At 46.7% G+C, this 27050-nt stretch overlaps 1 protein-coding gene across 1 annotated transcript in view; it reads right to left on the reverse strand.

Annotated features, from left to right (window-relative positions):
• Positions 1 to 21533, reverse strand: part of LOC307200385 (transmembrane protease serine 11B-like protein) — a 63831-nt gene extending 42298 nt beyond the window's left edge. The window contains exons 1-3 of the mRNA XM_079948928.1: positions 21007 to 21533; positions 8581 to 8720; positions 4384 to 4502 (exon numbers count right to left, since the gene is read on the reverse strand). Of these exons, the coding sequence (XP_079805054.1) occupies positions 4384 to 4502; positions 8581 to 8720; positions 21007 to 21164 (417 nt within the window). The 5' untranslated portion in view covers positions 21165 to 21533. The remainder of the gene's footprint in view (positions 1 to 4383; positions 4503 to 8580; positions 8721 to 21006) is intronic.
• Between the last annotated feature and the right edge of the window lie 5517 nt (positions 21534 to 27050).

Below are 27050 nucleotides of genomic sequence, written 5' to 3' on the forward strand. Positions count from 1 at the left end.
TTTTTGGGAAATCCACTGGATTTCTCCAGAAGAAAATGCCACTTTCAGAGAAGGTTTTTTTCCTCACTCAGGACTGCAGCAGTGAAAGAAATGCTTTTTATGCTCCAATAAGTATCAGCTTCCAACCTCCCAGCTATGTTTCCGTTTCTTAAAAGCAACAACCCTGTCCATCAAGGGCAGAGACACATTTGATAGCATGTCTCGTTTGGTCCTCACATATGCAACATGCGCCACTCGAGTAGGAATTAGAGGAGACAACCATTGTTAACCTCAGAGAATTCGAATGATTAGGAAATGAGAAAGTTTTTTGTTTGTCACTGACTCCTTCCCTTGACTCAGCTCCACCTAAGGAGCATGTTTTCCAGATTTTCCAGATGTTACCGGCAGCTGATTGGTACACATAGCTAATCATCCTTCCGGCAGGAATCCTGACATTCCTGCCCCTTTGTCATTGTAGGGAAAGCATCGTCCACTCTCTATGTTTAGGTGCTCAGTGGGAAAGTCTGGCACTTAGATATATGGCCTGCCGCTCCCACAGAAGGCATTCACATTTAGGTGGGTCGCATTTAGGTCATATGTCATTATTGCCCACAGAGCCGGATTTACGTATAAGCTAAACAAGCTATAGCTTAGGGCCCCACTCTCTTGGGGGCTCCCAAAAAAATTAAAGGAAAAAAACTGGATGTACATTTCCAAAATATAAGATTAAAAAACCCAAATAAAATAAAACCTACGTACAGCAACAGTATTTTGTGCTGCGTAGGCTCCTATAATGTAAGCAATGGGCCCCGCCTGCTAGCCTGCTCCCTAAAATATCACTGGTTTGCTCATTTCTATATACAGTAATACCTCGGGTTGAAATAGCTTCGGGATAAGTAATTTCGGGTTGCGGGCTGTGGCGACCCAGAAGTAATGGAACGTGTTACTTCCGGGTTTTGCAGCTCGCGCATGCGCAGTGTCAAAATGATGTCACGCGCATGCACAGAACTGACGAATCATGACCCGCAGATGCACGGACGCAGGTCGTGTTCGCTTCTGGGTGTGAACGGGGCTCCAGAATGGATCCCGTTCGCATCCAGAGGTACCACTGTATAGGGTGCCTACATTCTGCATGTGCAGATGGCTTTAGATACCTATTAGGTCCAGAAATTGCCACATAGCATATATTCAACACAAAAAGCAGCGGCAATTTGTTGTTGACAAAGGACAGCTGGACGTATAAAGGGCCCCATTACCCCCAGTAGCTCAGGGCCTCATCAAACCTAAATCTGGCCCTGATTGCTCAGGATCACTTATCACCCCAAACTATTCACTGTCACAGATTATTGCTATATAACGGTGCCATGGACCTAAGTTATGCACACCAAATGCACAAATCTCTTCAATTTTTATTTTTTTTTAAAGTTTGGGGGTGTTTACTTAGTCATAGAATTGTAGAGTTGGAAGGAACCACAAGGGTCATCGAGTCCGCCCCCCCTGCAAAATGTGGATAATGTTGATACATACACCGATATAACCACAATGCATGTCCTTAAAATACATTGCCTTTTTACAATCTTGAATATATCCAATAGCAGGTTTTTTCCATCTTGGTTTCCTGTATGCCACCACAAGCCTACCCAAATTGTGCTTCCGGTCCTATTTTCACCTCAGCCACTGACTCACTAATCAGCCTGAGGAGTCAAGCTTCTCTTCTCTAACTCTCAATCTTTCCCCACAATTTGCACTATGGAATTAATAATCCTGGCCTACCTTATGGACTGTTGTAGTAGGGGTAGAAAAAACGTTTGAATGCTTCCACCAAGTGTGGGTTTGTGAATGAATCCCTGCATATACAAAACTAGTCTCTGAGGAAAAGGCTAGGGCAGAACTCCTGTGTTGCATTTGTTTGGTCTGTACAACAAGCAAATACTCAGCTTCCTGTCCTTCTTTTAACATCATTTGTTCGATATATTTACATTCTCAGTAAGTGAACACGTGATTGTTTAAAGAAGAACAGGAAACTGAATATTTGCTTGTTGTACTAACCAAACAAGTATAAAGGTAAAGGTAAAGGTACCCCTGCCCGTACGGGCCAGTCTTGACAGACTCTGGGGTTGTGCGCCCATCTCACTCAAGAGGCCAGGGGCCAGCGCTGTCCGGAGACACTTCCGGGTCACGTGGCCAGCGTGACAAGCTGCATCTGGCGAGCCAGAGTCGCACACGGAAACGCCGTTTACCTTCCCGCTGGTAAGCGGTCCCTATTTATCTACTTGCACCCGGAGGTGCTTTCGAACTGCTAGGTTGGCAGGCGCTGGGACCGAGCAGCGGGAGCGCACCCCGCCGCAGGGATTCGAACCGCCGACCTTTCAATCGGCAAGTCCTAGGCGCTGAGGCTTTAACCCACAGCGCGACCTGCGTCCCTACCAAACAAGTATATAGGCGTCTAAACAAAGACATCTGCACTCTCAAAGCCAGAGTCATAAATCTGTAACCAATTAAACATTATCGCCATCATCATCTTCAGTAAGGCAGCTAATGAATACATCAAGGAAGGATTCACACGGATTAAAAACCAATTTCCAGAGGATAATCCAATTGCAACAGAACTGCCAGCAGCTCTTTAACGTTCAAAATGCACACTCACTTTTGAGTACAATAAACGAGAATTCACTTATGGGATATCCAAATGCCTTTCTAATCTTTCCTTTAAACTTTCCCCCAGTACTGGAACACTAATCAATTGTACAGGGGAAAAGCAACACTGTTCTCACATAGTAAATTTACTGATGCCTGCTTGGAGTGTATGAAACACAGGGCTGAGCCAAAAGCTACACATATCTTTCATGAACAACTTCAGCAGTTTAAAAATGTTTGCCTACGCTTGTTAGTTGAAGTCAGCTGTTACCTGCCAATGCCCACAGAGCAAGCTGTCCTGGCATGCTTAGTCTAGTCATTTCCGCTCACTTTAGGAGGAAACAAGCCTATTGTTCTCCCCTCAATCTACCTGTGAATTTAGTGATGTGAAGACTCCCAACCACATCTGGAGACCCCCAGGTTCCCCATGCCTTCCACAAATAGTCCAAATGCATCAGGAATCCTTTCCGTCATATGAATGCCACAGACCAAGGACAGAGATACAAGTCTAGCTTTGACCCCTGTTCAGATAGCGACTTGAACACATTCAGCAGACCTTATATGTGAGATGGGCCGTCTTTGCTGGGATTTGACACAATGTGAGAAGCAGGTGTTGGGGAAAACAACCACCCATCATTCTTATTTCCTATAATGGGTACTGCTGAGCAACGAGGACAGGAGGAAAAATAGGACAGGGCAGTGGTTTTCAACCATGGCACCCCAGGGGCCTTGAATGGTGGTCAGGGGTGTCGTGGGAAACACTGGCCTGTGTCCCCCTTCCCTTCCCTTCCCTTCCTCTGATGCCTTTTTGTGTCTCTGCCTCCCAAAGGCTTGCACAGCTGTCTGTTGCAGCAGCCCTGGCTACAAGCTCCGCAGGCGAATGGTGCCTCGGGCTGGTCAGGGGGCACTGGTTGCCAGGAGTTGAGGCGGCCTCGGAGTAAGCAGGCAAGTGGGCGAGGAAGCCCAGCCAGCCAGTCCGCCAGCCCTTGCTGTTGGGAATGGACAGACAAGTGGGAGGCTGGCAGGCGCTGCGCTGGCCTTTCTTCTGCTTGCTGTGTGCAAGGTCTGCCTGGGAGCTGAGTGCCCAGTGCAGAAGGAGAGCCCTTCTGCCATACAGGCAGCGCCCACTGCTGCCTCCTAAGGTAAGGTGCTGGCCTCCTGTTCACCTTTGGCCAGTCTCTGTTGCGCCACTAAGGCTGGGGGCATCCTCTTCCCAGGCCCCTGGTGGGCAGTGTCAGGAGGCACCTCTCTTGGGGGCTGGAGGGGGCAGCTCAGAGATCGGGGCAGCAGCTGCCCAGAGGACTCCCAAGGAGAGAAAGCTGAGGGAACACTCCACAAGGGAGGGTGTTCGAAAAAGGTTGAGGCTGCCAGCTCTGCAGGCAAGGGGTGACATAACTGGGCTCTTGAGCCCCACAGGGGTGCCGCAGAAAGAATGTAGCTGGCCAAGGGAGCCGTCAACTCAAGAAGGTTGGAAACCTCTGGAATAGGGAGATCATATACCACCAACTGCCCTGTGACAAAGATCCAGGAGACCAAGGTGGCAGGCAGGAAGGAAAAATGTCCTCAGAGCCTGTTCCCACCCTCCACAGGGACATCTCCCAGCAACTGCCCATTGGGAAGGATCCCAAGGGCTTCCCAATTTCTTGATATTGCTTGTTGCGTATTCTTTTAGATGTCGTTTCATGTTACTCGTAAGCCGCCTTGGAAAGATTTGCATCTCCAACAGTGAAAATAAACAACTGCGATGAACAAATAAATTGCACATACCAGTTTCTCAATCCAATTTCCTGCCTCTCTAAATCGATCTGAGGACTGTCGAGACAAAGCAGGATTGTACTGGACGCCCATAATTTTGAAGTTGCCGCTGAAGTAGGTTAATCTCTGATCTGCAAAAGAAAAAGCGGGGGAATGATAAGGCCTCTGCTGTGTTAGAAAGTCCACATCCCTCCAGAACCACCAATAAATACATACCACTAAATATCTCAGAATGAGCATGCGGGGAAGGGGAAAATAATTCTCTCTCCCTCTTGCCACACTTGGCTACCTTAAGCCACTCTCTCCCCCTGCTCAGGCTCACCAGACTTCTGGAATTGAGCCTGGGAAGGTGTAAGTAATCTCAGCTGTTTGAAAACAGCTTAGAACTTTGAAGGAAGGACCATAGCTCATGGCAGAGGATGAAATTTGCATGGGAAAGATTGCAGATTCCCAGCATTTCCAGGTTGGGCCAGGAGATAATCCTGAAACCCCAGACAGCTGCTGCTGCTGAGCTGGACTTGGTGTAAGGCCATTTCCTATGCTCCTATAAAGCAGTGGTTCCCAATTAGCTAATTACTGAGGGCCCCCCTATTTTTCAAAAGCCAAGCCACGGACCCCTTACTTTTGATAACTCTACGGCAGTTACCTCTGCAAAGCACTTTTTGGAAGAAAATGTCGGGTATCCCCCTAATAAGCAAAGGATTGTAGGTATACTAAACAACAGAGTAGGGCTGAGTGAGATCTGGTTTGCAACATCGTGATATATCAGCAGCTAAACAGATTCCGATATATCACGATGTCTGAAACAGGAGATCAGGTTTGGAGATGAGGGAAGGAGCGGCTGTGGAGATGGAATGGGTGGGGGGAGGAGAGGAAGCAGAGTCACCTCAACCTCATGGTTTGAGTGCGAGGGGATGGGGGATGCTTCAAGCCTTCATCAGTGGGGCAGCCAGCGAAGATGCATATCCACTGTGGCTGCTGCTGCTTTCCTGCTGGCTGAGAAAAGCTGCTCTGCCTCCGTGCCAGGGGATGGTAGTGCCACTGTGCCATGTGAGGGCAATTGGCTGCCCTGCCCTCTGTCAACATGAGGGAAGGCAGCCCAGATCAGCAGTGCTATCGGCTGAGATCATTGCCAGATTTACATATAAGTTAAAGAAGCTATAGCTTAGGCCCCCACTCTCTTGGGGGCCTAAAAAAAAATTAAAGGGAAAAATAAACTGGATGTAGATTTCCAGAGGGATGTGGGTGGCGCTGTGGTTAAACCACAGAGCCTAGGTTCGAATCCCCACGATGCGGTGAGCTCCCATTGCTCTACTCCTGCCAACCTAGCAGTTCGAAAGCACGTCACAGTGCAAGTAGATAAATAGGTACCGCTCCGGCAGGAAGGTAAACAGCATTTCCGTGTGCTGCTCTGGTTCGCCAGAAGCGGCTTAATCATGATGGCCACATGACCACTGTCTGCGGACAAACACCAGCTCCCTCGGCCAATAAAGCGAGATGAGTGCTGCAACCCCAAAGTCGGCCACGACTGGACCTAGTGGGCAGGGGTCCCTTTTACTCTTCTGGGAAGAAGAAGGAGGAAGAAAGGCTGGGGTCCATCTTGGGCAAGTTGGCTGAAGGCTGGTTGGGAGAGATGTCTTCATCTCGATGGCTGCACTGCTGTGGGGTACAAGCCCATCTTGAAATGACACTGCTGTAAGTTCTGAAGCCCCCTCCACACAGACTGAAGGTGCAAATTGGTGAATAAACTGTATTTCTTAAAGCTACAACAGTCTCCGCTATGTGTCTCAATTCTCCAAAGGAGCACAGACCCTGTGTGAGTGCCTGGAATCCCCTTTACATTTCCAGAATATAAGATAAAAAAACAAATAAAATAAAGCCTACATACAGCAACAGTGTTTTGTGTTGTGTAGGCTCCTATTTGTTGTGAGCAAATGGCTTTAGATACCTATTAGGTCCATAAATCACCACATAGCATATATTCAACACAAAAACCAGTGACAATTTATTGTTGACAAAGGACAGCTGGACATATAAAGGGCCCCATTGCCTTCAGGAGCTGAGGGCCTCATCAAACCTAAATCCGGCCCTGGCTGAGATCATTGTACAATATTGGTGGTGCCTTGAAATTGGCTGCCCTGCTCTCCCTTGAGTGAGGACAGGTATATTGCTGTGTCTTGCAGGGTCAAAATTGTTAAAACGGTGTGATTTCAAAACCAATTTTGGCCGATATTGTGAAAAGCCACACAGCGCTAAAACAGACCACAAAATTTGTGATATTACCATGCAAAAATGGCAAAAAAAAAAAAACACACCGTATTTTTTGCTCTATAAGACTCACTTTTTCCCTCCTAAAAAGTAAGGGGAAATGTGTATGTGTCTTATGGAGCGAATGCAGGCTGCGCAGCTATCCCAGAAGCCAGAACAGCAAGACGGGTTGCTGCTTTCACTGTGCAGCGATCCCTCTTGCTGTTCTGGCTTGTGAGATTCAGAATATTTTTTTTTTTCTTGTTTTCCTCCTCCAAAAACTAGGTGCATCTTGTGGTCTGGTGCGTCTTATAGAGCGAAAAATATGGTAGTTGGCAAGGGATGGGGCAATGGTGAAACCACTAATCGGGAACCACTGCTATAAAGCATGGTTTTCTACATCTCCTCTTGGTTCAGGAAAGCAGTCTTTCCTTGGCGAAGAGGATTCTGAGTGGCTGCTGAATGACTTGAACCCCTCAGTGACTCATAAATTGGCGCTTTTTGCACTGGCGGCAAGAAAGATTAGGAAGAAGGAACTAGGCAAAATTGCAGTAAATTGTAAGGCAGATTCGGAGGTATAATTTGAAACACACTGCGTATAGTTGTGGTGGCTCCCCATTTATAGTCTCGCTTGCCTTGCTTGGTTTTGTTGGTTTATGCAGAGTATTCGCTCTATATGTAATTTTATTGATTGCGCTTGTATGGTTTTGTCATGGCCTTTGGCTGGCACAATAACCTTATTGAACTGAAATACGGTGAAACATGGTATGGATGGGTCAAGTTCCACCTGCATGTTCATCTTGCTGTAAAAATCACACAGACACAAAGGCCTGTGTCTCCTCCTTCTGAAAACTTAATGCTCCTTTGTCATGAAAGTTCATGGACCTGAAGGAGGAATCTTGAAGAGTGATGCTCTTTCCGAGTTCCTCATCTAACCCTCTGTGATTTTTAAGGTTCAGACCAGCCCTTGAGCAGCTGAACAGAAAGTGGAGCAACTGAGAGAAAAGAAGGGAAAGGGGACTGATGTGGGAGACCAGTAGAGGGGGCAGGCAGAGTGACTGGGGGTAGAGTCAAGAGAGAGAAAGAAAAGGCATCTATCTGTGCTCAGACACATTGGATGCAGTAAAAGAGATCCTAGGGGAATTGAATGATTTTTTTTTATGGTTCCCTCCCCATAAAGGTAAAGGGACCCCTGACCATTAGGTCCAGTTGTGACCGACTCTGGGGTTGTGACACTCATCTCGCTTTATTGGCCAAGGGAGCCGGCATACAGCTTCCGGGTCATGTGGCCAGCATGACTAAGCCGCTTCTGGCGAAACCAGAGCAGCACACAGAAATGTCGTTTACCTTCCCACTGGAGTGGTACCTATTTATCTGCTTGCACTTTGATGTGCTTTCGAACTGCTAGGTTGGCAGGAGCAGGGACTGAGCAACAGGAGCTCACCCCGTCGTGGGGACTCGAACTGCCAACCTTCTGATTGGCAAGTCCTAGGCTCTGTGGTTTAACCCACAGCACCACCTGTGTCCCTTTCCCTCTCCATAACCACTGTCAAGTTTGCCTCCATTCTCTGAATCATAAAAATCATGGATCTGATGCCTTCTTGCACTGCAAAGGTGCAAAAACATGAATCCAGGGCACAGATAGTAATGGATCCTCGTCGTTTTTACAAGCGATACTCACAAGAGCACAGTCAAGACCACATGGATCACAACTGTGTTCTATTCTTTGTTACTGGTATCACCATACAAAAATCATGATGAGACCCATTAGGATCTGGGCCTTGGAGCAATGTTTTTGTGGGGTTGGCGAAAACTAGACCTGTAGTATTTGCTGTATAATATTTAATTTGATTGCAGGAAACCATTTTGATTCTACTGGATCTGGTTTTTACCCAGACCCCATGGAAAAGTGACAGGTCAATACTTTCATTCAGAAAGCAGCTCTACAAACACGATATTTACCATATTTTCTGTCTTGCGGAAAGTGTATGAAGTATACGAAGAGACCGATGGCGATGGCTGCTGCAATCGAAGCGCCCAGAATGATGAGAAGGATCTTCCATGGTTCAAAGTCTCTGTGTCTTCTGGCTGACTGCTGTGCTCTGAAAAAGTCAGCAAAATCATTCTATTTAATAAACAGAACCATTGTCCCAATCTTCTCTTTCTTCTTCTTCGGTAGGCATCCGAAATTAAATTACCGGGTAAGCCTGTCTCATTTAAAGCACATGGCACACAGACGCACACTGCAAAGAATCCTGGGAACTAAAGTTTATTAAGAGTGCTGGCAACTGTAGCTGTGTGAGGAGTGAACTACAGCCCTCTGAAGCTTTTCGGAAAAGTTGCATGCTTTAAATGGGCACTGACTGCTTTAGATGCATGGTGTGAATGTGACTTGAAAGTCCCATGGGCTGCAAGAAGATCCAACCTATCCATTCTTAAGGAAATCAGCCCTGAGTGCTCACTAGAAGGACAGATCCTGAAGCTGAGGCTCCAATACTTTGGTCACCTCATGAGAAGAGAAGACTCCCTGGAAAAGACCCTGATGTTGGGAAAGATGAAGGGCACAAGGAGAAGGGGACGACAGAGAACCAGATGGCTGGACAGTGTTATAGAAGCGACCAACATGAGTTTGACAAAACTCCTAGAGGCAGTGGAAGACAGGAGTGCCTGGTGTGCTCTGGTCCATGGGGTCACGAAGAGTCGGACACAACTAAACGACTAAACAACAACAACAACAATGTGAATGTGACCAAGTCTTGAGTGTTGGAGGATAAATTACTTCCTTTAACCATGAAACTGACCTCAATAAGACTTCGAACTGTTACCTGTGTCATGTAGGAATTTAAAACGTGGATGTTGAGTGGAGAGAACCTAACAAGCACTCTGGGAAGGAGGGCTACAACTAAATACCCATGCTTACAAAGGATCAGTCTTACAATAACCACAAATACAATATAATCGATTTACTTAATTAAAACATGCAACATCCAGTCCAAATAAAGCTCATCAAATTTGTGAATAAAAAACTTTTGGCACGTTAGCCGTCTTCCAAGCAATGAACGCACGCTTGGAATCTCAAATTGAACTTTTAAGAAAGCAACACAATTGTTGTGAATTGTATTTTCTGCCCCAGACTTTTCCCAAGGAGGTCAGGGATGTGTCCATAATTCTTCTCTTTGAATCCTCGTTTATACACACAACCCTGCAATGTAGGTTGGGCTGCAAGAAGCCACCAGATGACCCAAAGTCATCCAGTGAACTAATCTTTCCAGTTCTAGTTCAACTATACAGTGGTACCTCGGGTTACATACACTTCAGGTTACATACGCTTCAGGTTACAGACGCCGCTAACCCAGAAATATTACCTCGGGTTAAGAACTTTGCTTCAGGATGAGAACAGAAATCATGCTCCGGCAGCGCAGCAGCAGCAGGAGGCCCCATTAGCTAAAGTGGTGCTTCAGGTTAACAACAGTTTCAGATTAAGAGCAGACCTCCGGAATGAATTAAGTTCTTAACCCGAGGTACCACTGTACAGTATACTACTCCAATGCACTCTATGTGGTGCTACCTTTAAAGGTGACCCGGAAACTGCAACTAATCCAGAATGCAGCAGCTGGACTGGTGACTGGGAGCGGCCGCCAGGACCATATAATTCCAGTCCTGAAAGATCTACACTGGCTCCCAGTACGTTTCTGAGCACAATTCAAAGTGTTGGTGCTGACCTTTACAGCCCTAAACGGCCTTGGCCCAGTATACCTGAAGGAACATCTCCACCCCCATTATTCAGTCCGGAAACCAAGGTCCAGCACCGAGGGCTAACCCTAACACCCTCCTACCAGATGTCAAGGCAATAAGCAACTATCTGACCTTTAGAAGACATCTGAAAGAAGCCCTGTTTAGGGAAGTTTTTAATGTTTGAAGTTTTATCGTGTTTTTAATATTCTGTTGGGAGCTGCCCAGAGTGTGGCTGGGGATGCCCAGACAGATGTACAGGGTATAAGTAATAACTTATTATTATTATTATTATTAATTGCACTGTCTTTTGGTCCGATGAAAAACTGCCACTACGGCAATAAAACACATGGCAAGCAGTCCTAGGTTTGATTGCAAAATGATAACCAGGTGACCTTGGGCAGTTACAGTGATACCTCGGGTTACATACGCTTCAGGTTACAAACTCCGCTAACCCAGAAATAGTACCTCAGGTTAAGAACTTTGCTTCAGGATGAGAAAAGAAATCGTGCTCCGGCGGCATGGCAGCAGCGGGAGGCCCCATTAGCTAAAGTGGTATCTCAGGTTAAGAACAGTTTCAGGTTAAGAACGGACCTCCAGAACGAATTAAGTTCTTAACCCGAGGTACCACTGTACTGTCTCTCAACCTAACCTACTTCACAGAATCATTACAAGGACAGAAGGGGTGAAAGAGAAATTGGAGAGGCACCCTGAGCTCGTTGAAGGTAAGAGCAGGATGAACACGCACAGAATCGTATTTGTTAACAGCGAACTCAATCTCCGAGTGTGGATCCTCATGTGGCCAAAACAGCACCATCCAGACACAAGACAGAGGTATCTGTAGGCTTCAGAAGACCCTGAGGTTTGCATAAGTCCAAAAAAATAATAAAAATAAAACCACATTCTCTAAGGGAGGGAGACACCCAAGTGGTGTGTGCCAAAATCAGCCATATGAGGACTGAGCATGCTCAGTGGTCACGGAATGCTGACTGATGGGGGAGGGGCACTGGCCCTACCATTAGGCAGGTGGAGGTAGCCAAAATAGTGAAACTATTGTGGAATATAGCACAAGTTTAGCACTCATTATGATATTATTTCCAAATGGGGTTGTTTTTACGGAAACCGAAAACATGGAAATGAGCGCCAAACTGGTGGCTATATTCCACTATCATTCCAGAAGTGGCTCTTAAGTAGTGCAGAAGCTCAAATACCGTATTTTTCACTCTATAAGACGCACCAGACCATAAGACCATAGTTTTTGGAGGAGGAAAACGAGAAAAAAAATATTCTGAATTTCAGAAGCCAGAACAACAAGAGGGTTTGCTGTGCAGTGAAAGCAGCAATCGCTCTTGCTGTTCTGGCTTCTGGGATAGCTGCGCAGCCTGCATTCGCTCCATAAGACGCACACACATTTCCCCTTACTTTTTAGAAGGGAAAAAGTGAGTCTTATAGAGCAAAAAATACGGTATAATGCAGAACCTAACAGGGAAGTGTCATGAAAACTGAATAAACTGCCGCGTGAATGCAGCCTGAATGCCAGTATAAGAAGCTGGCTGATTATAGCTCTGAGTTATCTTTTTGCTGCATCAAACAAAATTAATTTTCTTAATCCTATGGCAGACATTGTTTACCTGCACCAAAAGTTCCTACTTAATTGTGACACCTTGAGTTTCCCCAGGTGGGAATGAGTCGGCACCCGGAAATAAATAAAGCCCTTAATTTCCAAACTAAATGCAAATGAGATTTTTAATTATTTTTAAACAATTGCCAACTCTACCTTTTATGGGGGGTGTTTTGAATTCCATAATTTACCTATGCATTGTGTGAAGGAATTCTTTGTTTTGTCTGTCCAGAATCTTTCAGCATGCATCTTTGCTGTATGCCACTGAGTTCTAGTACTGAGAGACGGAGAAAAACTTCTTCCAAGTCACTTTCTCCACAATATGTGTGGGACATTCAGGGATCATATCAGAAACTGGAATGGCTTCTGTAACTCCGGGACTGTTCCTGGGAAATCGGGACACTTGGAGGGGATGCAGTTCTTTGCAGCAGCTTCCAAAAATCCGAGGAGAGCTTCTCTGTGCAAAGTCAGAATCAGGGCCGGATTTAGGTTTGATGAGGCCCTAAGCTCCTGAAGGTAATGGGGCCCTTTATATGTCCAGCTGTCCTTTGTCAACAACAAATTGTCACTGTTTTTTGTGTTGAATATATGCTATATGGTAATTTATGGATCTAAAGCCATTTGCGTGTAACAAAATATGTACCGTATTTTTCGCCCTATAGGACGTACCGTCCCATAAGGCGCACCTAGTTTTTTTTTTGGGGGGGGAATAAAGGGGAAAAAATTATTTTCCCCCAAACAGGCAGCTCTCTGCAAGCGCTGGCTCCCGCTGCTGGCACTGAGCTCAGCGCGCGTAGGCTTCAGCATGCAGGCAACTCTCCGCAAGCGGCGGGAGCGCTCCCGCCGCTTGCGGAGAGGTCCGCGAAGCCTGGACGCGCTGAGCTCAGCGCATGCAGGCTTCAGCATGCAGGCAACTCACTGCAAGCAGCGGGAGCCCAGCGCTGGGCTCCCGCTGTTTGCGGAGAGGTGCGGGAAGCCTGGAGAGCGAGAGGGGTCGGTGCGCACCGACCCCTCTCGCTCTCCAGGCTTCAGCGAAAGCCTGCATTCACCCCATAGGACGCACACACATTTCCCCTTCATTTTTGGAGAGGAAAAAGTGTGTCCTATAGGGCGAAAAATACGGTATTTTATCAAGGTAATTTTTGAACTGACATACAGTTAAGACAGTTAAAGGGACAGTTAAAGGGACGCAGGTGGCGCTGTGGGTTAAAGCCTCAGCGCCTAGGGCTTGCTGATCGAAAGGTCGGCGGTTCGAATCCCTGCGGCGGGGTGCACTCCCGCTGCTCGGTCCCAGCGCCTGCCAACCTAGCAGTTCGAAAGCACCTCCAGGTGCAAGTAGATAAATAGGGACCGCTTACCAGCGGGAAGGTAAACGGCGTTTCCGTGTGCGGCTCTGGCTCGCCAGAGCAGCGATGTCACGCTGGCCACGTGACCCGGAAGTGTCTCCGGACAGCGCTGGCCCCTGGCCTCTTAAGTGAGATGGGCGCACAACCCCAGAGTCTGTCAAGACTGGCCCGTACGGGCAGGGGTACCTTTACCTTTACCTTACAGTTAAGAAGAAGTATTAAGGAAACTGCTTTCACCATCTGCAGCGATCATGGAACCCAAGAAAGGACTCTGAAATCTGAGGGAGGGAAGCTTAGAGAAGCTAAGGAACTGTTGTCATCTCCTGCTTTCATTTACTGATGGAGAGACACTGGGAAATGCAGCTCGCTGCTCAAACCTTTCCACTACCCCTGATGTTATTTGGTGGTGGGAATGTTGCAATGTGTTAAGCTGGCTGTTCTGAACACCCCTACAGTCAAATTTGGATCCTGGGTCAGGGGAAATTGCTCCGCTTTGACTTTTGGGTGGAGGAGGAGGGAAATACCTTTAAATGTTACAGTCACTTTGCATACCAGAGACTAATTTCTAGCCTGCTGAAATAAAAGATAAAACTCATGTTCGTTTTTGTCCCAGCCAATACCATCCAGCATAGATTTAATATACTGTTATGAGTTCTTGGGTGCTAAGTTTCTCAGGATGTTAGAATTTAATTAAGGCCTGGGATGTCAAAAGCTAATTAAGATAGGCTAGTTGACCCATGTGTGTATTTGAGCTGTGTACTAGATGCTCCTAATCCTCTGGAACCAACAAGTGTCAAAAGCTAATTAAGCCAGGACTAAGCCAGTGAGGCAATAGACTGGAGATAAGTGATTGGGACAAGTAAGGATCAAGGACAAATCTCATTTGCAAATGAGTGGCCCTCCCTCTCTCACCTGAGAGTTAGTTTTAAAAAGTGAGGCTGGTGTTTTAGATGAGAGTTTATGATTGCAGTTGGGAGTTATGCAATGGAGATAGCAAAGAGCAATGTTTGTGAGCAATGGCTGAGTTCTCCAAGGCTGCCGTAGCACTGGGTGAAGCAAGGGTATTTAGGAGTGTGGTGCTGGGAAGCCCTCCATCATAGGCTCAGGTTGGATATACGGTAAAGGTAAAGGTAAAGGACCCCTGGATGATTAAGTCCAGTCAAAGGCGACTATAGGTTTGCGGTGCTCATCTCGCTTTGAGGCCGAGGGAGCCGGCGTTTGTTTGTCCACAGACAGCTTTCCGGGCCATGTGGCCAGCAGGACTAAACCATTTCTGGTGCAACGGAACACCGTGACGGAAACTAGAGTGTATGGGAATGCCGTTTACCTTCCCGCTTCAGTGCTACCTATTTATCTACTTGCACTGGTGTGCTTTCAAACTGCTTGGCTAGCAGGGGCTGGGGCAGAGCAACGGGAGCTCATCCCGTCGCAGGGATTCAAACCACCAACCTTCTGATTGGTAAACCCAAGAGGCTCAGTGGTTTAGACTACAATGCCACCCGCGTGTAAATAGGCCATATATCATAAAGACTACATAGTCTCCGCTGTGCCTCATTTTCCAAAAGGAAACATGGACCTGGGGGAATGCCTGGAAACCCAGAAATCTTGCACCGCTCAGAGACTGGGGTGGCATGTAAGAGTACCTTCTATTTGCTTCCCAGTTCTCTCCCAGTTCTTAGAGAGATGGAGGACCACAGACAAGAGGCTGAATTACTGGATATGATTCTGCACTCTAGTGCCAAGTGCTGTCATTTGGACATGCCAGAATATTTCAGTTATCCTCTGGGCCTTGCACAGTACTCTCTCTGTCTCCGCCTGTGTTATGTACTGAAGTTCTCACCCTGGGCCAGCAGGGGGATACTGTAGATAGTTATGCAAATGAAGGATCGAAAAGTGACGTTCAATGATTGGATAGTTTTGTATGCAAATGAAGGATCGAAAAGTGATGTTCAGTGATTGGATAGTTTTAGAAAATGGCAACAGTTACAATTGTTCTGGAGCTCTATATAAGCAGGCTGACTGAGCCCCTCAGCTTAGTTCTTTTCTGTCATCTGAATAAAGAAGAGCTGTTTGAAGAATCGCTGTGTCGTCTGCTATGTTCGCCCACAACTTAACAGCCTGCCAGTGCAAAAGCAAAAAAAAAGAGGAAGCACTTGGGGGCGGGGAGCAATATCTATGGTAATAAGACTTCTGTAGCCCAAAGGAGCAGCATAACCCTGTTGCTACATGTAAGGAGTACATGTCTGCAGTTTTGCTTACAGGAATTAACAAGTAAGAAGCAATGCAGTTCATAGCAGGAGAGCGCTAGCTGTAGTTTAGCTGGTGAGTAAATGCAACCAAAAAGACATCTGACAGGTTGATGACTGTGTTGGTGTATGAAATAACAGAAAACAGAAAACATATTCTCTTGTGGCGTATGTCACCTCGAGCCGACCTGCAGCTCTGGGTTACCTTCTCTGCCAATGCTGCCTTCCACATTCTGTCATTCCAACCAGTGCCGGATTTATGTACAGAGGTACCTCGGGTTACATACGCTTCCGGTTACAGGCGCTTCAGGTTACAGACTCCGCTAACCCAGAAATAGTACCTTAGGTTAAGAACTTTGCTTCAGGATGAGAACAGAAATCGTGCTCCAGCGGTGTGGCGGCAGCAGCAGGAGGCCCCATTAGCTAAAGTGGTGCTTCAGGTTAAGAACAGTTTCAGGTTAAGAACAGACCTCCGGAACGAATTAAGTACTTAACCCGAGGTACCACTGTATAAGCTAAACAAGCTATAGCTTAGGGCCCCACTCTCTTGGGGGCCCCCCAAAAAAATTAAAGGGGAAAAAACCCAGATGTACCGGTACATTTCCAAAATATAAGATAAAAAACAAATAAAATAAAACCTACATACAGCATCAGTGTTTTGTGTTGTGTAGGCTCCTATGATGTGAGTAATGGGCCCCACCTGCTAGCCTGCTCCCTAAAATATCACTGGTTTGCTCATTTCTATAAATAGGGTGCCTACATTCTGCATGGACTGGTTATTTTGTTATGTGCAAATAGCTTTAGATGTTAGCATTTTTATCTATCCGAGCTGCTCCAGCGAGTGGTACTGATTGTATACATCATATGAGTGTCTGAGAGAGCATGAGAAAGCAAGTCTGTACAGTCATACCTTGGGATAAATACGCTTCAGGTTGAGCACTTTGGGGTTGCACTCCACGGTGACCCGGAAGTAACGGAGCGCGTTACTTCCGGGTTTCGCTGCTCGCGCATGCGCAGACGCTCAAAATGACGTTACGTGCATGCGCAGAAGCGGCGAAACACGACCCGCCCACGCGCAGACTTGCTGTCGTGCCTTACGTTCTGTTCGGGATGCGAACGGGGCTCTGGAAAGGATTCTGTTCGCATCCCGAGGTACCACTGCATTATCTCTTCCTTCCTGAGTACTATTGGAAGTTAGTTTCACTTCTGTGTGCGTCACAGTTTTGTACTGGTGTTCAGAGAGCACAGACATACTGATGGAGTCTCTGTATATAAGACTGTAAATAAAGTAGTTTAGAACTACAATTGAGTCTATCTTCTGCTACGATATGCCAGAAGACTGGCGTGCTCTTTTCAGGAGAGAAGGGTCGCTTATTACCGGTCTCTCTGGACCGAAGAAGATATACAGCCAGAGAGGACCACCAGAGAGATGCTCTGAAGACTTGAGTTGGCAGCCTTCCCAGGTGTTTTTCCAGCATACCTATTAGGTCCATAAATTTCCACATAGCATATATTCAACACAAAAAACAGTGACAATTTGTTGTTGACAAAGGACAGCTGGACATATAAAGGGCCCCATTACCTTCAGGAGCTGAGGGCCTCATCAAACCTAAATCCGGCCCTGAAGCCATGACTGTTTAAAGTGGCATGATACTGCTTTAAATGCACAGTGCGGATGGATAAAGAGGATTTGGCACATAACGGCGCAATGCTCCTCTTGTGCTGGACTCTGCTTCGCCACCCTCCCAGAAGACCTGAAAATGTCGGGTAATTCTAGACATCAAAAAAAAAAAAAAAAACTCCTGAGATTCACCAGAGCTGCTCCCCCCACCCCACCCCGAATGACACATTTTGTGTGCAAAGCCCACCCAGGAACCAGAATGTTTGGTTTCAGGACTTGGCAACTCCCGTTTGCTTACGTACTTGGAGGCAACGAAACGTGTGCCACAATCCTACGATGTCTTGCTCAAGAGCAATCTCTGCAACTTGCACCGCCTGCCAGCCTTCCGCTTGAAATCATTTTTGGTGCCTTTAACAGCTTCAGGACAGGAGGACAGACAGCTGACTAAAGTCTTTCCTTATCACTGCATGCTCATGCTGGAGAGAGAGAGCCTTCGCCTGCTCAACTTCTGTCACTTCCCCCTTAAAGGCACCGATCCCCAGATGAGGTTAAAAGTCGACCACAAAGCAGGAAGGAGCATTAAACGACAGGAATGGCCTGGAGGATTTGTTTTCTGGGAACAGAAGCCGAACTTACTGGGGGGGGGGGAGAAGAGGGTTTTAATTTGGAAGAAGCATTTGTGTGTGGGAACATCCAAAGGGCACCATTGCAGCCTGGCAATGAAAACGGTGGCATTCGCCTAGTGTCTGGGTGTAACTGGTAAAGCAGCACAACTTGTGCCAATTTTCCATTTAGTGGGTGGGTGAAAAAAAATAGGACTGTAAATTGCAGCAGCAGCTCAAGGTTGTACAGCAGGAAAAGTAGCAAGCCGGAGAATGAGACAGAGAGCTGGGCCCCCAACCTGTCCTTTGGCTTGCTTCATGCCGTTCCAGGATGCTTGCTTAAAGTTGAAAGAGTTGGGAAGAAATGTTAAGCATGTGTATCTACATGCTTGAACTTTTCGAAAAGAAGATTCCAGTTTCAGAGGAGAAGTGAGGCTATAGTATCCATTATTATTATTTTTTGTTGTTGTTTAGTCGTCTAGTCGTGTCCGACTCTTCATGACCCCATGGACCAGAGCACGCCAGGCACTCCTGTCTTCCACTGCCCCCCGCAGTTTGGTCAAACTCTTGCTGGTAGCTTCAAGAACACTGTCCAACCATCTCGTCCTCTGTCGTCCCCTTCTGCTTGTGCCCTCCATCTTTCCCAACATCAGGATCTTCTCCAGGGAGTCTTCTCTTCTCATGAGGTGGCCAAAGTACTGGAGTCTCAGCTTCACGATCTGTCCTTCCAGTGAGCACTCAGGGCTGATTTCCTTCAGAATGGAGAGGTTTGATCTTCTTGCAGTCCATGGGACTCTCAAGAGTCTCCTCCAGCACCATAAATCAAAAGCATCAATTCTTCAGCGATCAGCCTTCTTTATGGTCCAGCTCTCACTTCCCTACATCACTACTGGGAAAGCCATAGCTTGAACTATACAGACCTTTGTTGGCAAGGTGATGTCTCTGCTTTTTAAGATGCTGTCTAGGTTTGTCATTGCTTTCCTCCCAAGAAGCAGGCGTCTTTTAATTTCGTGAAGAAGAAGTATATTAAGGGTGAAATACAATTAAGAAGAAGTATATTTTTTTTGGGGGGGAGGCCCAAGAGAGTGGGGCCCTAAGCTATAGCTTGTTTAGCTTATACGTAAATCCGGCACTGCATGGCTTTCCCCCAAAGAATTCCAAGAGCTGTCGTTTGTTAGCAGTGCTGAAGCTTGTTAGAAAACCTCCATTCGCCCTGAGAGAGCTACAGTTCTCAGAGTCCCCTAGGAAGGAGGATTGAGCCACGACTAACTGAGCCACTCTGGGTTGCTCCCTTCTCTTCCCCCACCCTGTCCCAGACTCGGTGCCTTTAAAAGTTTGTATGTGTTTGTGTGTGCACACACACCAAACCACATTAGGTAAGTTTTAATTCTCTAATCCAGAGACTTCATATGTCGGAGGGCATACAGCAGAGTTTAAAATTTCCATACAACCAGTGGATAAATAAATGGGGATTCAGCATGAACTCAGAGTCACCCTGAAAACTGAGCTCTCTGTCACTTTTTCCAATTAAAAGTGCTCACAGTGCATCTAAAACAATGTCGAGTTACCACCTTTGCTCCGTGGGGATTGATCTTTAAAGTACTGACTCTGAAACAGACCTGATGAAATCAGACCTGCTATTCCCCTCTCTTTCACCTGATGAGAGTTGTTCTCCTACTCCAATAAGTCTTATCTCCGACTTCTTACTCTGATGAAGATACATCTATTCTTTCTTATCTGGTGTGGATGACTCCCTGGTCCTGAATAGGATAACTGTGCCCCTGAAGGACCAGGTGCGCAGCCTGGGAGTCATTTTGGACTCACAGCTGTCCATGGAGGCGCAGGTCAATTCTGTATCCAGGGCAGCTGTCTACCAACTCCACCTGGTACGCAGGCTGAGACCCTACCTGCCTGCAGACTGTCTCACCAGAGTGCATGCTCTAGTTATCTCCCGCTTGGACTACTGCAATGCGCTCTACGTGGGGCTACCTTTGAAGGTGACTCGGAAACTACAACTAATCCAGAATGCGGCAGCTAGACTGGTGACTGGGGGCAGCTGCCGAGACCACATAACACCGGTCTTGAAAGACCTACATTGGCTCCCAGTACGTTTCCGAGCACAATTCAAAGTGCTGGTGTTGTCCTTTAAAGCCCTAAACGGCCTCGGCCCAGTATACCTGAAGGAGCGTCTCCACTCCCATCGTTCTGCCCGGACGCTGAGGTCCAGCGCCGAGGGCCTTCTGGCGGTTCCTTCATTGCGAGAAGCAAAGCTACAGGGAACCAGGCAGAGGGCCTTCTCGGTCGTGGCGCCTGCCCTGTGGAACGCCCTCCCATCAGATGTCAAAGCAATAAATAACTACCTGACATTCAGAAGACATCTTATGGCAGCCCTGTTTAGGGAAGTTTTTAATCTGTGATTTTTAGTGTATTTTTGGTTTTTATGGAAGCCGCCCAGAGTGGCTGGGGAGACCCAGCCAGATGGGCGGGGTACAAATAATAAATTATTATTATTATTATTATTATTATTATTATTATTATTATCTCCACTCTTGCAAACAATGTCTTCTGTTAAATTCGCATTACCAAAGAATAGCTCAAATAAGGTCTTATCCACTTTTACCTTTCACCCCACGCTTTCCAGGCACAGGTAAGCGCTTTAAAGCTCCGTGTCCAAATGACATTCTTTTTTTGCCCCGGAGCCTTCCGCATGAAAACCTGTTCTTTAAAGTTGAAGCACTACAAACAGCAATTCGAGTTTTCTGTGGATCGCCATTTGCTCCAATTCAGGTGTAAAGAGTGGGTTTTTGCGAGGAAAGCTCCAGGGCAAGAAGCAGAGGAAAGCCCTAAGAGATGTTTGGATTATAATGAGAGAATATGGGTACAGAGTATTCTACTTCTAAAATTCTAACCCCAACGGGGGACCCTGTCCTGTTTAGAAAATAAGCAGAAATCTGGCATGTAGTTGCAGATTCTTCCATCACACTGGGGCAATTATTTGGTTAAAAGCAACAACCCCATCTCAATTGTTTCTTGGCCAAATGCTGGTGGAGGTAGAAAACCCCCTTTTTATGCCAGAAATTTAAAAGTTGGGATCAGAGGAAAGCAGATGATCAGGAGGCCATCTCCACATAGGATCCACTCTGAAATTGCAAGCCCAAAGTTCATGTAAACAGCATTCCTCATAGCAATTAACAAATCAGACAGAGCTCAGGTTACTTACCCCTGCAGGCCCCAGAGATTGTAGCCCTCATAGCCAAGGTGGGTTCCAGACCCAGTTTGGAATAAACCATCCACGCTCCGGGAATGTTTCTGAAATATGGAGCTCTTGCACCGACTGGTGTGACAGGCAGGGTAGATTGTGAATGGAAGAGCCTTCATGGGGATGTCTGTGGTGCAACACCCAGCCGTGTGTGGAAATGCAAGCTGTGGGTGAGCCAAAGAGTAAATCAAAACTCCAGGGAGATGTCAGCATGAAGGATTAGACTCTGTCCTTCGGAGAAGCACCATGGAAAATCTCATGTAGCTATACAGGAGATCAGTCAAGGCAGCCACACCAGCCACAGCTTCCAGATTTCCCAAGGTAGAAATGTGCCACCAGCTCTGCGTTTTATAAGCTATTGCTCTCTGAGGAGATTTTCCGTCACCATTGCTCCTTCCTTTTGCTTCTTTCAGGGATGCTGGATAAAATAAGCAAGCAATGTGAATACAGTCCAGTTGTCTCCAGCTGCTCACTCCTCCACAGATAGTCTTATGTCGTTCCTATTACAGCTCTATGTATCTGATCTCCTAATTATGTGTTAGGCTCTCCAGACTGGGAGCCTCCTATGGGAGGTGCTTCCCATTCCACAGGGCCACCTTCCCATTCATTTTAGCCCCTTTTAGGTGGGAGGTGCTGAAATCCAGAACTTTGAGCCACGTGCCTCCCCTCTAAGATAGCTTCTGCCCTCAGGTACGGCAGAAGTTGCTGCCCCATTTTCAGTGTTGGAAATAAGACTCACCTGTAGATCCAATCATCTTCTATTCATTGAATGAGGGTGCCATCTTGCCCTCCATTTCAGGCAGCAAAGGTTACTGAGCCAACCCCGGGAGTCCTTTTTTGAAGCTATCTGGATGTGTGTATTGGCCTACATAAAGAGCCCAGAGCAAATGGGAGAGGACAGAAAGAGGAATACGAGGAGAGAAGTATGGTATTTAATCAGCTACAATATGCTTAACTGGACGTTGAAGAGATTTAGCAGGAAAAGTGTCGTTATCAGCTTTATTCCATTTGCTTTTTTATTTTTTTATTTAAATGACTTTAATATAAAGATAAGTCATCTGAGCAAGAAAAGGGATAGATTAGTAACTATCTAATGTGACACATGAGAACAAATTCTAGACTTGGGTGTTTTCTTCTGGTAACTCAATTTCCCTACATCTCATTTACTACTTTTGTCCCCTGCCTCTCCTTCAAGGAACTCTCTCAGCCGTGTGGGTGAGGCGCTGTTACCCCATTTTATTTTCATAACAACCAGGTGAACTTCATGGTAGCGTGGCGATTCGAACCCAGGATTTCCTGGTTCACACCCAGCCCATAAAATCACATTGACATAGAGAGATATTTTTACGTTCACCCCTCTTCTCTGAGCTGCGAGAAGTTCCAGAGCTACACAGCTTCCCCAAGTTTAGTTTCCCTTGGGAGGAGGTCACTGAAGGTGTATACTGTTTTGTAATATTTGAGTTGTTTACAGGTTGAGCATAGATACAGTCTGAGCACAGAGGAGGATGCAACCCTCCAAGAGACTGCTTAATCCTCACGTCAGATCTAGAGGGAGACAGAAAGTCCCCATTGATAGCTTAGGGACTATCCCACAAACCCCTAATTTTCTCCTCTATCTTGACATTGAAGCTTGTTTGGTTTCACAATTCTGCCTTCACAACAACATGGACACATTCCATCCATTAAGCGGTTTCTGCTTAGTATGGAAAGAGTTCCCAAAATATGAATTATCCAGAAGCTAGCAATCTGCAGGAAGAAAACTTTTGTTAGCAACCCTCAGCAGGAAGTAAGCATCTCTGTCTCCATTTTTGTAACCCCTGCTGCTTAGGGAATATGCACTTCATTCTAGGACTGTAGTAGAAAAGGGAGGGTGTGTTGCCAGGATGTCTCTGGAGGTGCACAATGCAGCAACCTACTAAAGACAGATAGTCTAGGTAGTTCCTTGATGGAAAATAGCCTAGGAACACTATGCTCAATCCCTGTCACTTGTTAAACGAAAATTCCCCAGCTCACTTGCATTGTCAAACGAAGACGCCAGCCAAGTGTATAGGAGCGAAACAGCAGCCAGTAGGCCTGATATTTATTTTGCAACAAGACTTCAAACTACCACATGGAAGAAGCAGAAAGAAGCCCTAAACAAAGGATGGCTCTTCTTTTTATAACACCCTTAGTAAAACATCATATATTGGTCATAACTATGTCATAAACTGGGAGGGGTCTTCTGACAGATACCTGAGCACCAGGCTTGCCTTTTCCCTCACGTGACCTTCACGTCTCACCCCTCAGGTGAAACAAAGTTAAGTATTTACATTTTCCTGTTTTCAGGTGTCAGGATGCCAGCAGTGATCACCCAGGAAGTGGGGCTGCTGAGTACGTGGTCTCATGCTTCAGGGATTATTGCTGCCCCTAGCAATATCCCAGGATGCGGGTGGCGCTGTGGGTTAAACCACAGAACCTAGGACTTGCTGATCAGAAGGTCGGTGGTTCAAATCCCTGCGATGGGGTGAGCTCCCGTTGCCTGGTCCCTGCTCCTGCCAACCTAGCAGTTCAAAAGCACATCAAAGTGCAAGTAGATAATATCCGCCCTCCCTTCCCCACAGGTGGGCAGGGTTTGCGGCACCAGTGGGGCTCACCTGGGCGGGTGCCATCCACCTGCTTGAGCTGGCCTTTGACCCGCCCTTGGCCAGGGAGGGCAATGGACGGCCTAAGGCCAAAAGAAAAGAGACTGACTCCTTGGCTCAAGCCTCTTTTGTAGATAAATAGGTACCGCTCTGGCAGGAAGGTAAACAGCATTTCCGTGCACTGCTCTGGTTCACCAGAAGCGGCTTAGTGATGCCGGCCACATGACCCAGAAGCTGCAAGCCGGCTTCCTCAGCCAATAAAGTGAGATGAGCGTCGCAACCCTAGAGTCGGCCACGACTGGACCTAATGGTTACCTTTACCTAGCCATACCCCAAGCTTCTCCTCTGGTAGCCATTTCCCTTCTGAATAGAACAACATTGGAATGGTATAAATCCATCACTGGAGTGATTTTATATGAATTTCTAAAGTTTTCCCATTGAGCCAGTACATTTATCAGTGAATTGCTCATTTGGTTTTGTGCAGCAGAAGCTCTTTGGCGAAGACAAAGAGTGGAGAGGCAAGGCTTGGGGTGGGGAGAGGTCTCTCTCACACACACCCTCCAATTTACATGCTCCCCAGAGGAAAGGGGTTGATAATTAATGATTCACAGAGATAAAGTGGCATGCATGTGGGAAATGTTAGCCATTTTCTTTCTGCCTTTCCAGAACAGCAGGAAGGCATTTAGCATAGGAAGAAACAAAGCAAGAATAAAACAAGTCAACCTTTAAAAACAATCCCCAAATCTGCATTGGCACAGTGTACATATTGACTTTGAAGTGTGCTCTGAAGTTGACTAGAAGCCAATGGAGTTCCTTTAATTCCCACAAGAACTGTTGTGCTTCATGTGTCAGGGGCTGGGCAGAGGAGAAATGGTGGAGACCACCTTCCTATCCTGACCCCTCCAGGGAGGAGGAGGAGGAAGACAGTACAGTGGTACCTCAGGTTACAGACGCTTCAGGTTACAAACTCCGCTAACCCAGAAATAGTACCTCGGGTTAAGAACTTTGCTTCAGGATGAGAACAGAAATCACGTGGTGGCAGCGTGGCGGCAGCGGGAGGCCCCATTAGCTAAACTCCGGTCTTGAAAGACCTACACTGGCTCCTAGTACGTTTCCGAGCACAATTCAAAGTGTTGGTGCTGACCTTTAAAGCCCTAAACGGCCTCAATCCTGTTTACCTGAAGGAGCGTCTCCACCTCCTTTGTTCTGCCTGGACACTGAGGTCCAGCGCCGAGGACCTTCTGGCGGTTCCCTCGCTGCGAGAAGCCAGGTTACAGGGAACCAGGCAGAGGGCCTTCTCGGTAGTGGCACTCGCCCTGTGGAACACCCTCCCACCAGATGTCAAAGAGAAAAATAACTACCAAACTTTTAGAAGACATCTGAAGGCAGCCCTGTTTAGGGAAGCTTTTAATGTTTACAGTGGTGCCTCGCAAGACGAAAAGAATCCGTTCCGCGATTCTTTTCGTCTAGCGGTTTGTTCGTCTTGCGAAGCAAGCCCATTGACGGATTAGCGTATTAGCGCTATTAGCGGTTTAGCGGCTTTTAGCGGCTTATCAGCTTAGCGGATAAGCGGCTTAGCGGCTTAGAAAAAGGGGGGGAAAGGGGGAAAAACTCGGAAAAACTCGCAAGACATTTCGTCTTGCGAAGCAAGCCCATAGGGAAATTCGTTTTGCGAAGCGCCTCCAAAACGGAAAACCCTTTCGTCTAGTGAGTTTTCCGTCTTGCGAGGCATTCGTCTTGCGGGGCACCACTGTAATAGGTTATTGTATTTTAGTGTTTTGGGAAAACCCAGCCAGATGGGCGTGGTATAAATAAATTATTATTATTATTATTATTATTATTATTATTATTATTATTATTATGTGGTATCTCAGGTTAAGAACAGTTTCAGGTTAAGAACAGACCTCCAGAACGAATTAAGTTCTTAACCCGAGGTACCACTGTATAGGTTTACAACAGGGGTTTGAGCAGCTCAGAGGCAGATGAGGGGCAAAGTTGGGAAATCATGGGAGAGAGCGAGGCAGGACTGGAACAGCAGTCGGCTGACATGGTGTCTTTAGGAAGCATTCCAGACCCCTCATCTCCCAGAACCTGGCAATCCTTAAAAGTAGGAGAGCAAAGAGCTCAAAGACAGAGGGCATATAGCAGCACCCGTAGAAGTGATGAATGAGGAATGTGGGAGAGGCGGTGTGTGTGTGTGTGGAGATTCACTTGGGACAGCGCCATTATCCAAGAGGCTGGGTTCTATAGCCTCTCTCTGTGAAGGCTGAAATAAAAAAGGACGGTAAGATACTTTCCCTTGTCTTTATTACTTTATTACTTTCCTTTATTACTTTATTACTTTCCAGCAGCCTGACATCATGAGATGTGGACAAGATCTAGCAAGATTTCACAAGAATTTGGAATCAATGCTGGTGGCAGGGCAGGCAAGGCACCCCTGGAGGCACTGTCCTGGGGGCTTCTTCTGCCTCAGGCGGCTGCTTCACCCCACCTCCTGGTTGGACCAGGCCTGGCTACATGTGTGTATGAGTGGAGTTTGGTGGAGAAAAGCTGGCCACTGTGTTGAGCCCTGGAAATAGACGAGTGAGCTGAATGGTTTCTTTTTTAAGACTCCAGAAAGCCCTCCTGTCCAAACCAGAGCATCTAAATAAGGATGCGATTGCATCCTACTTGACATTTCTTGGGCATAATCGGTCCACCTCAGGAGGCAGTCAATGGGAGGAAGAATGCAAAGAAGGGTTTCGTTTATCTTCCCTTCCATCAAAGGTGCCTATAGGGATTTGATACAGAATCTGAGGCTGGGTTCTATAGCCTCTCTCTGTAAAGACTGAAATAAAAAAGGATGGTAAGAAAATTTTCCTTGTCTTTATATTTTCCTGGGCAACCAGCCGGAAGCCGCTCGCAGCATCCTGACAGTGACTGTCCCAAGACCACTCACTGAGCAGCTAGAGTGGGGATTTGTCGGAGGTGTATCAACTCCTAGTTTGACACCTTACCTATTACAACAGACTTTCCCAACCTGGTGTCCTCTAGGAGGCAGTCAATGGGAGGAAGGGTGCAAAGAAGGGTTTCGTTTATCTTCCTCTTCCATCACATGTGCCTCTAGGGCTGCTTACAGAATTTGATCTTTGTGAATTCTAACGTGACCTGACCTGATTCACACCTCCTGACCTAGTGCATGGATTGGAATGTAGTTATCTCTGTGTCCTTTAATACATCATGGTGCCATGTATTTTCCCACCAGTGACAATGATGGAGAGAAAGGGCGGGGAAGCATACAGCCTAATGACGTTAGGGACCATTGCAGGGTACCTATTACCTTTTCACTATTTTGAGTGGCGCTCCCACGTTCCTTTTGCTGTTTAATGATGCCTGAGGTATGCA

The sequence above is a fragment of the Podarcis cretensis genome, assembly GCF_951804945.1.
Source record: "Podarcis cretensis genome assembly, chromosome: 13".
Lineage (NCBI taxonomy): Eukaryota > Metazoa > Chordata > Lepidosauria > Squamata > Lacertidae > Podarcis > Podarcis cretensis.